Genomic DNA, 15,234 nt, shown 5'->3' with positions numbered 1-15,234 from the left:
TGTTCCTGATAGGAGTAGTATACCTATGTCATATAAAAAGTAGCCTCGTAGCTTCAGTAGCAGCTCTGGCTCTCTGGTACTCAGGCATGATGGTATGAACTTCAACTCAACCTCCTCTCCTCTAGTCCTTCCGAAGACTTGCCAAGAAGCAATGCCCTGAATCAAACCATTTCTTACTTAAGATCTATATACAGTCTCTAGTCTTAGCACTGGACAGCTAAAGTTTCAAAGTAAAATGACCTCATGAGATAGTTCCTTCCAGGTAAGTTAACTACTGACACATTAGAGAGCATTTTTTCCTTTTTTCCCACCCTCATCCCAAGTCTCCTGAGCAGACATACCCACACTTTGTGGTACAATACATACTCACATACCGTAGGAATAAAAGGCTCATCAGGTGCACAGTGGTAATTCTGTAAGAGGGCTTGAAGCTGCAGAGAATTTAACTTAAAGCATGTGCTGTTTATATTTGGAATGTCATCAGGTACATACTTATCCATTGTAAGCAACGTAGTAGCCTATTTAAAAGAACAAATACCATGCAGTAATATAGTTAAACTTTTTTTTTCTTTGAAACACATTCTTTGAAAAGCTGAGAGTGTAGTTTGTAAAAGACCTCACACTCAGTTATCATGTGTGAAGTCCTAGGTTCAAATCCCCAGCACCACAAAACAAAAAGTAAAATCCATTTGTAACTACTGTAAAGCCAGAAACTTTCTAACTGGGTTTCGAAACACAAGATGCTTTTTAAAAGGCATTAACATTTAGCTACATATGGTAAACTACAAGCATACTTTTGTAGCTTTTAAACAGACTGTTGGGTTTTATTTTAGTTTTTATGTTTTTCATATAATTTGATACAATTACCAATGTTTATACAGTCTTTTAAACAGTCTCTTTGAAATTTTATACGGCAATCCAGATGATTATAGGAATCTGGTAGTTTTGATAATATGAATTTTTGTTAAAAGTTGAGAGCTAACCAGATTCTTGCGTTACTAAATATCTTTAGAGGAGATGAAGGCATAAAAACAAAAGTTAATAAATACATTTAAAATAAATGTTTTAAATTGTTGTAAGTTTTGAGGCTGCATATAACTCATGTCCTTAATTTTAAACACCAGTTCCTAGATGTTGATATCTAAAGCTTTCCCTGAGAGCTGTTAAAATAGTAGCATCTAAAGAGTTAACCTCTGCCCATTTTAAAATCATCATTTTATCCTTCAGTAACACCTATTTTGCTGCTCTCATAAAAAAGAACATGTCAGTAACATTTCTGTCCTACTGTCTACACACCTTGTAATAGAATGAACCATGTCCTTGAGATTCTAATGCTGGAGGCCAGAATACTACAGAGGAGTGGCCTTGGGCATACAAGTGGTTTAAAGGAGGCCAGTTTACTGATGCCCTGTACAAACCAGACACTTGGACAGACATGTACCCAAGAATGCCACATTAAGTCTGTGGCAAAGACTGGCCAAAGAATGCCTAAGTTGGGTGTAAACCCCCAGGGGCTGGAAAAACCAATTTATATTCAAGTCCCTCTGAGGCCAGCACCTTGATATTAACCTCTGGTTCCCAGAAGAGGGAGATAATAAACCTCTGCTGAGACATTTAGTTTTAGCTGGCTTGTTACAGCAGCCCAGAGGCTACCTACCACAGAGCTATTTGACTGTATGCATATGAAAACAAAAGCAAAAGCAAAAACACTGGGGCTCTATCACCCCAAGTTCTCACTCATCATATGAATCTAAAATTTATCACAAAATGTACTGGCAGGGAAGAGGGAGAAGCAAAGAGGATGGGGTACAAAAATTGTACACACCTGCACGATCCTGCTCAAGTGACAGTCAGCTGCCAACTCTAGTCCCTGCTTCTCTGCCCAAGCTTCAATATGCCCCAGCTGCTGGCGGATAATTGCGCCCCAGTAGTGGGAACACAGGCCTGAATCTGGGTCAGTCACCAGTCTGTTGAATAGCCACATATTGATGAAGTGGAAAAGCTGAGAGAACAGCTGGATGGTCAAGGCGGCATTGACTCTGCAGCGCCGCAACAAGGACATGGCTCCTGTGAGCGTATGCAGCACATCATCTGTTCAGGACATGAAACAAAATGTCAGGGGCCACATATCACTGCAGAACCTTCTGAGTCACACCAACTTTAAACAAAGGTAATTATAGCAATTAACAAAGGTGCCAAGCCAGCTACAAATACCAAATTCAAAGAGAAAGCAGGGGTGTGGACTCAAACACATTCAGTTACTAACCACTATTCAGATAAATTTACCTAAAAGAGTTTTAAGGAAGTATTACCAAGATAGCAAAGCAAAAGTGAAAATTACTCATAAGTCTGACAGACAGACAGCTCCTTGGAAGTCATCTCAAAGATACAATAAGGCACTCATCTAAGAAACAACTCTGGGGCTGGAAGGGCAGTTTCACAGCTAAGAGCATTTGCTGCAGCATGGCAGCACTGCTCTTCCGCAAGACCTGAATTTGTCTCCTAGCTGCTTATACTCCAACTCTATGGACTATGATGTCCTCTTCTGGCCTTCTTGGGTGCCCACAGCATATACTCACACAAATACATAATATAAGTAAAAATAAATCTTAAAAAAAGAAAGACATTCCTTACAATATACTGAACATAGATAAACTTAGGGCTGGAGAGGTAGCTTGGAAACTGCTGCACTTGCACCGATATGGCGTAAGAACCATCTCTATATAACTCTATTTCCAGGAAATCCCATGACCTTTTATGGCCTTTGATGGATACTAGATACACACATACAAGTAATCAAAACTCTAAAATAAAGGCCCTTAGGAGAGTGGCGCAGCTGAAGCTTGATGGGCCTATAACCCAAAGAGAGGTCAGTGGCACCAAGAGATTAATAAAACTAGGAAATAGAGAAATGGTTCAGTGATTAAGAACACTGGCTGCTCTTTCAAAAGGCCCAAGTTCAATTCCCAGCACCCACATGGTGGTTCACAACAGTCTTTAATTCCAGTCCCATGCAATCTGACACCTTCTTCTGGCTTCTCTGCTCATACATGATACACACACACACACACATACACACATACATATATACACACATACATATACACACACACACACACACACACACACACACACAAATATGCAGTCAGAACACACATACATTTAAAATAAAAGTAAAGACTTAAAAATAGGGCTGGAGAGATGGCTTAGTGGTTAAGAGCACCGACCTCTCTTCCAGAGGACCTAAGTTCAAATTCCAGCAACCACATGATATCTCACAACCATCTGTAATGAGATCTGATGCTGTCTTCTGGTGTGTCTGAAGACAGGTTACAGTGCACTCATACATAATAAATAAATCTTTAAAAAAAAAAAAAGACAAAAATAAATCCATGTTAAATGTTAGGGGAGGCATACAAGACCCTAACCTATTTTTGGTCTCTGCAGACTGTTCTCCTCGGGATCATCCAGAAAGGCTGGCATGTAGTTATTAAGTTCTGACTGAAGGCAGTGAACCAAGTACCTGAAAATAAATAAACAATTTTAATCACCTGATCAGGTTGCACAGACAGTGTTAGATCTTTTGCCATTTGAGACAATCTGATTTAAGAATATTTTCCATTAAAAATTAACAAAAATCACACACTGGAACACTCGCAACACTGCAGTTGTTCCAGAGCTCACTGCTCTCAAGTCAACGCAGTCTCCTAGGCTTCTTGGCACGTGTCTTCAATTAAGGTAAGTAAAATCTTTAACACTGGCTTTGAAAACAGAACATAAAGCATATAAATTTACTCTTTCCAGAATGTGCTTCTTACTTAAATGCCATCTGAACCAAGTGTGCTAGAACATCCTGGGCATCCAGAGTAATCCGACTAAGGTCTCGGTCCTGCTTGATGAAGTTGAGAAGCTCAGATGCATTTGCCATCCAGAAAGCAAGTGCTCCTGCAATGTTCTTCTGTTTCTGTGGACAGAAAACATTTCCATAAACAATGCAAGACATTAGAAAAATTACAAATAAACAGGGATGCTCCTGAGAAGCTGAAGATAGACCAGTACCTTCCCATCTCTACCAGGTAGTTACCACAGATACCAGATACTTGCACAGAAATTTAGGTACACGCAGAGCAATGGGAAGCAAATAACCAATGCAGTGTCTGAGGATTCAGATACACAGACATACTGGTCTAATTTGCAGAGTCAGTAGAGAAATGGAGATAGTGGGTATTAGCAAACCAAATTGTAGATTATGCATTATCTGGTAATCTGCGTAGCATACACACAGGTATCCATGGTTACCCACAGCCACCCTGATACTTGTAGTCACTGGCTTGGACACCATGCAACTCAGTATCAAGTACTGATCTATCATGTCCTCTCCCGACCACATTTGCAGGCCAGGCAACCTTAGATGAGATCCAAAGAATAGGAACCAAGGATAAATAATAGAGAAGAAACAGAACTTTTGTCATTTCATATCCATACTGAAGTGCATTAAGCAGAAATTATGAAATGCTGATAAAAGTTGCGCAGTCAAAAAGGATTTTAGTGTTGCATGTTTCAGTTGCTGAATGAGTGTTATGAACTGTTCAGTCCAGTTTTTGTAGGCTCATATTTGTAATGGAAGCAGCATGAGAAACTCAGCTAAGCCAACACAGCTAGGACCAGTTCCCAGCAGTATGTCCTACCTGATCAACCTGGTCTACTTCCTGGAGAAAAACAGACGAGGGGAAATCAAGCAGAACGAGAGAAAGAAACTTGTAAACAATCATGATAATTTAAAAAAATCAAAACACTAACATGAAGGTACGACATGAGCACAACACTTAGTTATTCCCAAAGTATCTGACACAAAGGGTTAGGTTCATGTTCTTAACATCAGCACAACAGTTTTACAGTTTATAAAGATGATGTCATAATAAAACACAAATAAACATACTGATCTCTTTGAAAAATAACACAAAGGAGGGACTTCCAAACACTTTGAAATGATACTGTGAGCTTACTATGTGAGGGGGAAAGGGTGCACTCCCCTGGATTAACTATGAGGATGAAAATGAAAACACTGAAACAATCAAAATAAAAGCTGACAATTTCTAAAGTGGTTTCATCTACACCTAAACTAAAGGGAATGATGTTTTTGGCAGTAGAATCTAAAATTTTCTACTGTGGTAATTCTTTTCCATCATCAATGAGTGATCCAATTTTACAATGAATCTACTGTGAACTTTAAAAAGCTTTTTCTAGCCAGTAGCGAAAGTTCCCACTAGCGGACAATGAGGATAAATTCTCAAAGGCAGTTTGGTGACAAAAATATCACAGTCTGAATGACGAAGGCCTCAAGTCCACACATGGCAAGAGACAAGCAATGGCTTTGAATGACATTTTATACATAAAATGATAACAGAATAATGAAGTATCCAGATAAAACAGTCTTTCCTTTCATCTATTCTTTAGCTTAAATAAGCTCATCAAAATCTTACTATGCTAATCAGTTAAATGTGAAAAAATACTCGTGGAGAACTTCTAGCTTTTAAAAATAACTCAGAAAGAAAAGCCATCTCACTTACCTTCAAATTATACTGTTAGAAATTTTTTAACTCCTTAAACCATTTAACTAAAGTATTTAACACTGCACTTTTAGTTTCTTAGCTGAATTAAGAAAACTTTTCTAAAGTCTTTAAATTTACTTATAATAACCTTATAATGAAATCTTCAAACTACCTGTAAAAATAGAAAACATCTGCACCAAGTTTATGAACTGTAGACTGGAGAGTTAAGGGAACCAAACCATCACCAGAGAATTCTTACCAGGGTGAGAGAATTCCACCTTACTGAGTTTACCCTCCAGTCATCAACCCTACAGACACACCTGTCAAGAATCCATACATGCAAATGCACCCAACACCATAGGCTCATCACAAAGAAGCAAGTGCCTCGCACTAAAACAAAAGTCTAAGAAAGTGGACAGACACTAGGGTGGGTGGGAGGGAGGATGGCTATCCTTGCTGCACTGGAGAAACACTTTCAGAGTAGAGCTGCACACATCAGAATGCAGATGACTGTACACTGTGTGAATTTCATTTCAATAATTAAAGAAAATTCAAAGAAAATTGACTACCCGATCAGCACTCTCTCACACATACTATAATTTCAGGGTATTTTTCACAATTGTTGTGTTACAACATATACAGTTTATCTTCATTTACTCTATAATTACAGAAAAGACAAGTTTTTATTTTCTTTCAACTTTAAAAGCTACTATGCATTTTTATTTAAAGAACAAAAACAAAAACAAAAGAACCCAGGTAAAACTTGTAACCAGATCACAAGAAGCTAACAAGATGGCCACCATCATCCCAGCACTTGCTGGGCTGCCACTCACCTGGATGACCCCTTCCATCATGCTCACCATCTTGTTCACAACAGCAATGGCCTTATGTGTCCGCTCTGTAGGACTGATGTCGGGCCTGTGCTGGCTGGACAATACATACCGGCATGCCATGTATAACACATATGTAGGTGACAACTTAAAATGAACTGTAGAGCTATTGGTATAGTTTATAATGGCAGATAAAAAAGAGTCTTCAGCTGTAGAAAAAGAAAAATGCACATAAAGTATGAAAGTCAACTGGAGAAAATGGAACAAGAGCTCATCCACTGACAGTAGAATCTAATATCACTCACAGCTTTCCCGGAATTCAATGCTGGCAGGCAGCATCAGTTCAGGCCCAGCAGCATCCTGAGTCCTGAAAGAAAAAACCTGACATTATTGAACCTGCCTTAAGGTGGGATCAACAGCTGATATCACCATTCCTCACTGCTATGTGCACCTCTAAGCTAGTTTGTATCACAGAGTTTCGAAGTGTGACATAACAGTACAAACTCAGCCTCCTCAGCTACCTAGTCAAACATTCAGATGAACAAACAGAAGCCTGATCCCTCGAAGTAGCTACCGTGCAGATATAACACAAGCCTGGATTATTAATGAGTGCGACATGTTAAAGACAAGGATCTAAACCACCCAGCTCAGGTAACAGTGAAAAGACACTGCTGGGAGACAGCACAGTGAGCTAGAAACTGGGCATTTCCAAATGGAAGCAAGCATGTCCTAAGAGGCAGGCAGCATTCCATCCCCACAGACACAGATTAAACACATGCTGGGAGCTGAACCAGGGTCCTCTGCAAGCAAGACAGGTGCTCTTAACTGATGAGCATGTTTTGAGCTCCTCGGGTTTTGTTTTAAATAACACAGTATTTCCTCTTTCAAAGCTCACAATAAGGCATGCTTTAAACACCACCAACAACAACAACAAAAACTGTCGTTCTATCTACTTGTCTTCCTCAAGGTCACATAAATTCCAGGTGCTTTCTACCATTTTGCCTATAAGGAACCACCAAAAACGTAAATAATTGGAAACATTTCTAAGAGCTAGCTAAGTACGGTGCTACTGTTTATCCATCTCTAGGTACTCGGGAACAAATGAAATATCAGGCTAAGGACATGTCTAGTTCTGCAACAGAGGTCTTCAGAAGATGGCTCACAGCCCAGAGCTGAGGAAAGAGAGCTCAACACCATTCTACCTCACTAACTCCTCCTCAGTTGTAAACCTGTACACATGCCTAAGTACATCCAACAAGTTGCATATACCTCATATGCTGTGACTATGGCCAGAAAACATTTGAAAGTTACGAAGTCCTTACAGAAATGTGTAAAATACACAATTATCAGTCCACTGTAGCTCTCCTTACCTTAATGGCAAACATTCCCCTCAAATACCCTTTCCTTTTGAGATACAATTAGGACCATAGTTGTTTTAAGGTAGTTTGCTACTAAATAAACAGACCAGTAACTTTGTTAATGTTTCAATATCTTTTTCACTTTAGTTCAATGTTACAGAAATAATTAGGAATAATTCTTAAAATTAGAAAACTGCTCCCCATCCCAGCATAAGCCTAGAAACATATGTTCTCCCTTTCTGCAAAATTCATTGTGAATTATAATGGCATAGTAGATTAGAAACATTAAGTTAAAGACAGACCTAAACGGAGATGGAATATCATTCCAGGCCAAGATTCCTGAAGCAGAACTACTTGCTAATGGCTTTATAGTGAGGATCCCTGTCTCTAATACTATCTCATTACACTAAGCACAGGCAGAGGTGATAAACTGCCAGATCCAAGTACACAGGATCACTGGCCCCCTCACAGCAAGTTAATACAAATGCCAAATAACATTGTTTGGAAGTAAAAAAAGATAGTTTGGGATAGATTTCTAATAATTTACAGATGACTAGCTGAACTAATTCTTTCCCAATAGCAAATAGCTCCCTTTTCCTTAGTCTCACCTCTGCCAAGCATGGAAAGATGAGGAAAAAAAAAAAAAAAAAACCACAATGGATTGGAGAAGTGCTCAACACTCAAGAGACTGCTATGTACCCACACTCATGCGCGCGCACACACACACACACAGACGCACACACATATGCACGCACATGCACACTAAACACATTATACACAAATAAATGTAAAGAAAAGAACCACATGGGCTGGAGAGATGGCTCAGTGGTTAAGAGCACCCGACTGCTCTTCTAGAGGTGCTGAGTTCAATTCCCAGCAACCACATGGTGGCTCACAACCATCTGTAAAGAGTTCTGATGCCCTCTTCTGGTGTGTCTGAAGACAGCTACAGTGTACTTATATATAATAAATAAATAAATCTTTAAAAAAAAAAGAAAAGAACCACAATGTTAACACACACTATTTATCATTTTAAAAGCAAAATTATTTCCATTAAATTATATTAGTCAAAGTTTACTCCAGTCTATAACAATTTAAGTTTAACTTAAGATTTTAAGAAAACAATATGATTTAAATTCACAATTATTTCAATAAGGATCTTATACTAAGTATCCATTTTTGAGACAGGGTCTCACCATAATACTCTGGCTGACTGGAAGTGACTATGTAGACCAGGCTAGCCTCAAACTCATAAAATCAGAGATCTGCTTGCCTCCAGGATTAAAGGTGTGCACTATCATGCCTGGCCAGCAGCTTCCAATGCTTAAATGAAATAGCTTGGATAAACTCTGTAAACTATTCATTTGGTTGTTTTAACAAGTTTAGTAAAGAGTTTATATAAACTGGAAAAAGAAAAAAAACTTGATTTAAGAAAAATCATTCCCATCACTCTAAAGGATGCTTATACTTGCCTAAACTTCTAAGTTTAAGCCTAAAATGACTCCTATTTTAAGGTACACCATTTAAATTAAGCATTGCTAATTTCACCATTGTCAATGTGAAAACTGTAGTAAGAATTAGAAGGTTTATGTTTCCATTTAATATCAACAAACAACATAGTTATAAACATAGTAAAACAACATAGTAGTATTTGCAAAACACACTAGGCTTACCTTGCAAAATATTGTCAATAAGTGTTCTTATAAGGAATAATTCATAATTAGCCATGGCTACTTTGATATAGCAAGAGTGTATTTACTTGCTTACATGTTCCGTCTCTCCTTTTCCCACTTAAGATTCGCAGTCACACCTCTCCATCACCATATCTTAGATGTATGGTTGTGCTCATTACAATACCAACTCATGCTGGGCGTGGAAACATTAATTCCCAGCACTTCGGAGGTGGAGGCAGGAGGATCTCTTTGAGTCCAATGCCAGCCTCATAATGAGGACCAAGGACAGCCAGGGTTATATACTGAAGCCCATCTCAAACAAACAACAACAACAAAAGCAACTCCACTCCACTATGAGGGACAACATATTTACTCTACTCCACCCAATACAAGTGCAAACAGGGAAAGAGTACTACATGTATACCACCTAATAATCACACAGCCAAAAAATTCTTACATAAACAGTCAAAAGCACACAATAAAAGTACCCTGATATTTGCTGATAACTACATATTTCATTTCTGGACTGAAGTTATTAATAATCTTGTGCACAGCACCCTCTGCTGGGCGACAGTAAAGTAATAAAGGATGTCTTAGGTTGACAGTCAACTCTAACCCTAGGCATATCCCCTGCTTCTGCCAACCATCTGTTCTGGATCTCGGACAAGAACACAAAGAATGTCTCCTTCAAAACACTGAGTCAGGTTAGTGTCTTCAGATCCTGCCAACAACAACACATTCACTCAGCACCTGACTACTATGGTGTCACTAACAGTGAGCATGTGGGACACGGCCTGCTATAGCACTTAAAACAACTTCGGAGATTACCAGATATGGAATCCTGATTTATTAAGGTAACATACTAGAAAGTATAAAAGACTACAGAAAGCAAAGGAGCCCTGTGTTACAAGAAATGAAGCAACAATATAAGAAAACCAATTCACCCTCTACTTGCCTCAACAGAGAGACATATCACGGGGTCTGCACAGGGAAAATGTTTCTCCAAAATCATTTGTGTCTTTACATCTCTACAAATGAACACAATCTATAAAACTGATGGCATACTATAAAGACATCCTTCCTCTCTGTGTGTATAAAGCAGCCAACGTAAAGGAGCAGTGTAACCCAACATGCCTGTGTCAGCATGCCTACACTGTGGCAAGTAAGGAATGCACCTACTAAACATTCATTTTTCCCAACTGCTCTCTTCTCTCGGCTAGTCAACATGAGTTACCTGCTTTCTCTTCGCCGGTAGTCCTGCTCCTGGTCCAGTCGGATCATTGGCTTCACCATCCCTCGCTCAGCTGTGCTAGAGGCAGAGGACACCCTGTCACTGTCCAATCTAGTAGTGCTCTGTGACAAGGGAAGCCAGAGTGTGTTAGAACGCTCACACCCCAGCCGTCAGCTTTACACTTAGCACTCCAGGCAGTAATCTGATGTGCAGTTGCTACACAGGTCAGGTAAGGACACAGACCAGATAGTAACTCAGAGACACGCAGGACATGCTGCCCAAGGTCCTGCCCAGAAGCTCACAGCACTGAACACAACAGCATGAAAAACACTACCATGTTGATTTTCAAAGGGCAAGGAATAAACTTTATCAACAAAATATAAAGACAAAATGATTTTCAGAGATTAGTCATTTTACTTCCCAAAGTTACATTCACAAAATCAAATTAGCCAACAAATGGCACAACTTTTAGGTTTTAAAACTTTCTAAAAATAAGCTTATATATGGTGAGCAATGGAAAAGTAAATTAGGACATTTTTATGTGTTTATCCACTAAAGAATTGTTCTTAAGTGACTTATGAAAACAAAACTTGCTCACAACCTAATAATACATTGACAGACAAAGCCTAATGGAGTTGAAACGTGTGAGTGCATACAAAGGCACAGGCACACATCTCCCTATGACACAAGCACTGTGGAAAGGGTCCACAATGCTGAAAAGGCTCATCTATATCCTATGGATAACAGATCTCCATTCTCCCTCTGTATACCAAGTCTTCTGTGTTGAGTATACATTGTGATGAGCAAAGTTCTGCTTGACCTCTCAAGTCTTTACTCGATTTCTGTTGCAGCATGGCACTACTCAAAGCAATAGAGGCATGAGTAATTGAAGAAGAAGGGTCTAGAGCTCAGACCACATCATCAATTAGCAAGCAAAGAGAGCAGCAGCATTAATAGTTATATAAAAGTCTTACATGGAATAGTATGACTAGATGATGCCCAAGAACAACCCATCAGGAGGGTGGGCTAAAACAAAAAGGGGCCAATCATATGAAAACAAAGAATGAGACCAAGCACAAGGTAAAAAGAGCTTCAGAGAACCAAGCGGAACGCCCAGGAAGAGTGTAAATGAGGAGAGCAGACACAACTTACAACACTCCCAGAGACGTGGAAACCACAGTAGTAACAGCTGTCTGTGAGTTCAGAAGATTCGGGTAGCTTTGACAGCAGAGCCAACAGAACCAATAGCATGTCTCTAAAATTTGAGAGCAACGACAACCAGCAAGGGTTGACCAGGAGCACGAGGGAGGAGCTGTGGCTCACAAAACTGCTATGAGGAAGGCAGAGGCATCCAGACATTTTACAGCCAGAAACCAGGACACAACAGTCCTCATGTAGGAGTTGTGCAAAAGTAAGAAGTCAAAGTCAGCTTCCGTGGGGCAAAGCCATGGTTGGTGGTATAACTTACTAAAACAAAGACGATGAGTAAGAATTAAGTTTAAGAACAAAAAACAAAAGCCACGCTTGATTTGCTATGTTAAACTTGAAGTTCCCATCAAACATTATAGCATAAAAATGATACAGGAAATCAGTCAAGCCTCTGAGGATGTCAGTTTCAAGAGACCAGGGTCAATGGCATACATTAGGGATCATAGATAACAACAAATGGTGTAATCATAGGCAACATGGCAAGGTCTCCAGGGACCATGCATAAATACAAGAGACAGAGCCCTGGAGCTGACAGCTTAGCTCTCCAATTTTCAGAAATTAAGTATATCTGAGAAAGGAGTACCAAAAATCCACCTAGAAAGAGCCACCAAGCCATGACTCGGAGATAAAGACAGAGTTACCCTGGAAGTAGAAAGATAGGTCTCAAATAGTGGTTATTTTTGTACTTTTATAACAAGAACACAGAAAACAAAGGAATCTGGTGGATGCCACAAACCTAGAATATACAAACAGCCACCTCAGACCATGTCTTCAAGAAATTATGCTGAGAACCAGAGTAGCAGAATGGGGTCAGCAACTGGAGGAATACAATAGGCTAAATCAAGAGATCCTGTGCCTTTTTGACACTGATGAGAATGTTCCAAACTTAATTGCATTATGGTCTCAAAAAAACAAGAAAGCTGCTCAAGGAGACTTCTTCCCTTTAAATCTTGCTTCAATCAATAAAAGGCAGAGAAAATGGTGCTATGCCAGCCCTGAGCCTAACCCATGAAAATGCCTGTGAATTCAAGGTCCTACAGAGCACTACTCAACTACAGAGAGGCAGGGTGGATAGTCCCACAGTGTGTCCTCTGATTCACCTGCTAGTTCACTACACTCACATGAGGGCCCAATAACAAGACCAGTAAACCAACTGCCCTAGTAAACTCAAGCCAATTTGTCAGTAAATGAAGGGGCTGCTGTTTTAGCTCAACAAGTTTTGCAGTGACTGCAACCCAAGAATAGATCACCAAAATGAAGAGAGAAATGACTTGTCTATACGAGAGCAAAGGATGACTGTGGGAGGTGAGTGCCCAGTGGAGATTTGGGTTTACACCCAGTGAATAAAGTAGCAAAAGCCCATTATCCTCAGCATGATCTGGTCACAGAGGTTAGCTGCACACCGAGCACAGGCAATGCACATACTCCAAGTGAAAGAGAAAGCACTAGATTCTGACCTCAGGACAAAAGGAAGAGCTAGCTACCTTCCATTCATGCATCACTGTGTGAACAGATAGAGCAGAGTGGGATGCAGCAGAGAGCAGTCACTGTGAAGTCGTCTTTATAAAGGAGGCTCTGATCTTGACTGTCCTATAACATCGAACCCACAGGGTGTTCAGGTCATGAGTCTGTAAATACTTACCCTGCTTGCCGGCAATGCTGTCCCACTGTGGATATCTCCTCCCAATTCAAAGGTTGTCTCTTGAACGGCTCTATTGAAATGAAAAAGAAACGAAAATTAAATTTCAACTGGCAAGATAGTACTTGTAATACAGCAAGAACAGAGGAGTATTCCAATATTCAAGTATCACTAATAAATTCATTTACTTTGGCATACAGCTTTTAAAAAGTAACAGTAAATATGTGAACTTTTCTTATTAGGAGATACATCAAAAACTCTTATGGTCCTATTTTTAAAACTATATGTTAATAACAAAAACAAAATATTGTGACTAGAGAGATGGCTCTAAGGTTAAGAGCATCTGCTGAGTTGGGTTTCCAGCACCCACATGGTAGATCACAACAATCTGTAACTATAGTTTCAGGGGATCTAATACAGTCTTCTGGCTTCTGTGTGCATCAAGCACACACATGCTGTACATGTGCATAGGCAAAACACTTACACATAAAATAATAATAAAATTTAAATAATACAAACAAAAATCACATTTTCAATAGGAACAGAGATAACGCAAGCAACAAGATATTCTTTGGCACAAACAGAGTAAATACAACACCCTGTTCCCAACCTAAGGGGAGAAGGAGCCTAAAGTCCCTATAAACCACCAAGAGCAATTTCTGGATTGTTCGAACATCTAAGAACTGCATCATAGTTTAATTTGAAAACTTAAGGATGGAGAAATTCAAGCCATTTTTTATTAAAAATTCCTCTATACAATTCTCTAAGAAAATAAAATATATCGTTATTTAAAGCAGTACCACACTCTGAAGAGTAACTTCTAAGAGGTTAAAGCATTTTTACTAACAGCTAAATAATCACTCACTTTCTGCATGTAACTGTCTGTAAGATATCAGTTTGGGGTGTGAGGGCTATGTGATAATACACTGATTTGTAAATTATTTACCTATCTAGTCATTATCCATCAAGCATCTACGTTATTATCGTGTTCTGAATCCTAGGAAAGGTATGATTCTTATAGCCAAAGGTTATAACATGATAGCATCTAAGTCAGTATAAAGTCACTCTGGACTTGGGCTAGATTCCTGCCTACATTGGTACACATACCCAAGAACACACATTACAAAAATTATTAATAAATAAACAAACAATTAGAGGTGAAAAGCTGGTCCAAAGTGTCCTATCTGTGAAGGTGCCCAGTGGTCTGTGAAGTAGGTGGACCTCTGTGAATCTGAAGACAGCCTGAGCTACACAGTTGAGTTCCAGGCCAGGGCCATGCCAAATGGGTGCATAGGTTGGTTTATTTGTATACTCTTTGGCAGAAAGTTACACTTCTGTGAACTTAGAAGCTTATTCTAAATACCATGAGGAGTTATGGCACCTACTTTCCAAAATATACTTTATTAAACTATAAAATAGATAACAACATAGCTAAGCAGTATATATTTTCAAAATTATCACTAAAGGAAAAGTCACTCTTTAAAAGAAAACTCATTAGTAGACCACACTGCAAGACCTCAGGGAAACACTAGGTGGAGCTAAAATGCTCTGAATTCCTAACCAGATCCCCTAGCATTACCATAGCTTTCAGGGAGAATATGGGTGATAGCCCACAAAAGAACCATCATCTTTACCAGTAAGTAACTTTACCAGTGAGTAACCTTACCAGTAAATGACTTTAAAACCAACTTCAAGATAGAGTCAGAATCTACTTTTTTGCTCCAAAGCTCAGCCAAACTTGT

The 15,234-nt window shown here is 39.3% G+C and overlaps 1 protein-coding gene across 38 annotated transcripts in view; it reads right to left on the bottom strand.

Annotated features, from left to right (window-relative positions):
• Afdn (afadin, adherens junction formation factor) overlaps positions 1–15,234 on the bottom strand; it is a 129,441-nt gene that overhangs the window by 47,761 nt on the left and 66,446 nt on the right. For 24 of the 38 annotated variants that reach the window (XM_063282476.1, XM_063282455.1, XM_063282494.1 and 21 more), the window contains 9 exons: positions 13,496–13,565; positions 10,648–10,766; positions 6,688–6,749; positions 6,386–6,591; positions 4,689–4,709; positions 3,819–3,964; positions 3,429–3,523; positions 1,826–2,091; positions 375–518 (listed from right to left, as the gene is read on the bottom strand). In XM_063282476.1, coding sequence (XP_063138546.1) covers positions 375–518; positions 1,826–2,091; positions 3,429–3,523; positions 3,819–3,964; positions 4,689–4,709; positions 6,386–6,591; positions 6,688–6,749; positions 10,648–10,766; positions 13,496–13,565 — 1,129 coding nt within the window. Of the gene's footprint in view, positions 1–374; positions 519–1,825; positions 2,092–3,227; positions 3,376–3,428; positions 3,524–3,818; positions 3,965–4,688; positions 4,710–6,385; positions 6,592–6,687; positions 6,750–10,647; positions 10,767–13,495; positions 13,566–15,234 lie in introns of those variants that run through there. The other 14 variants (XM_063282481.1, XM_063282509.1, XM_063282513.1 and 11 more) reach the window with 2 other exon arrangements.

The sequence above is a fragment of the Rattus norvegicus genome, chromosome 1 (genome assembly GCF_036323735.1).
Source record: "Rattus norvegicus strain BN/NHsdMcwi chromosome 1, GRCr8, whole genome shotgun sequence".
Taxonomy (NCBI): domain Eukaryota; kingdom Metazoa; phylum Chordata; class Mammalia; order Rodentia; family Muridae; genus Rattus; species Rattus norvegicus.
The sequence above is the reverse complement of the archived record's forward strand: the minus strand, read 5'-3'. Positions and strand labels throughout refer to the sequence as shown.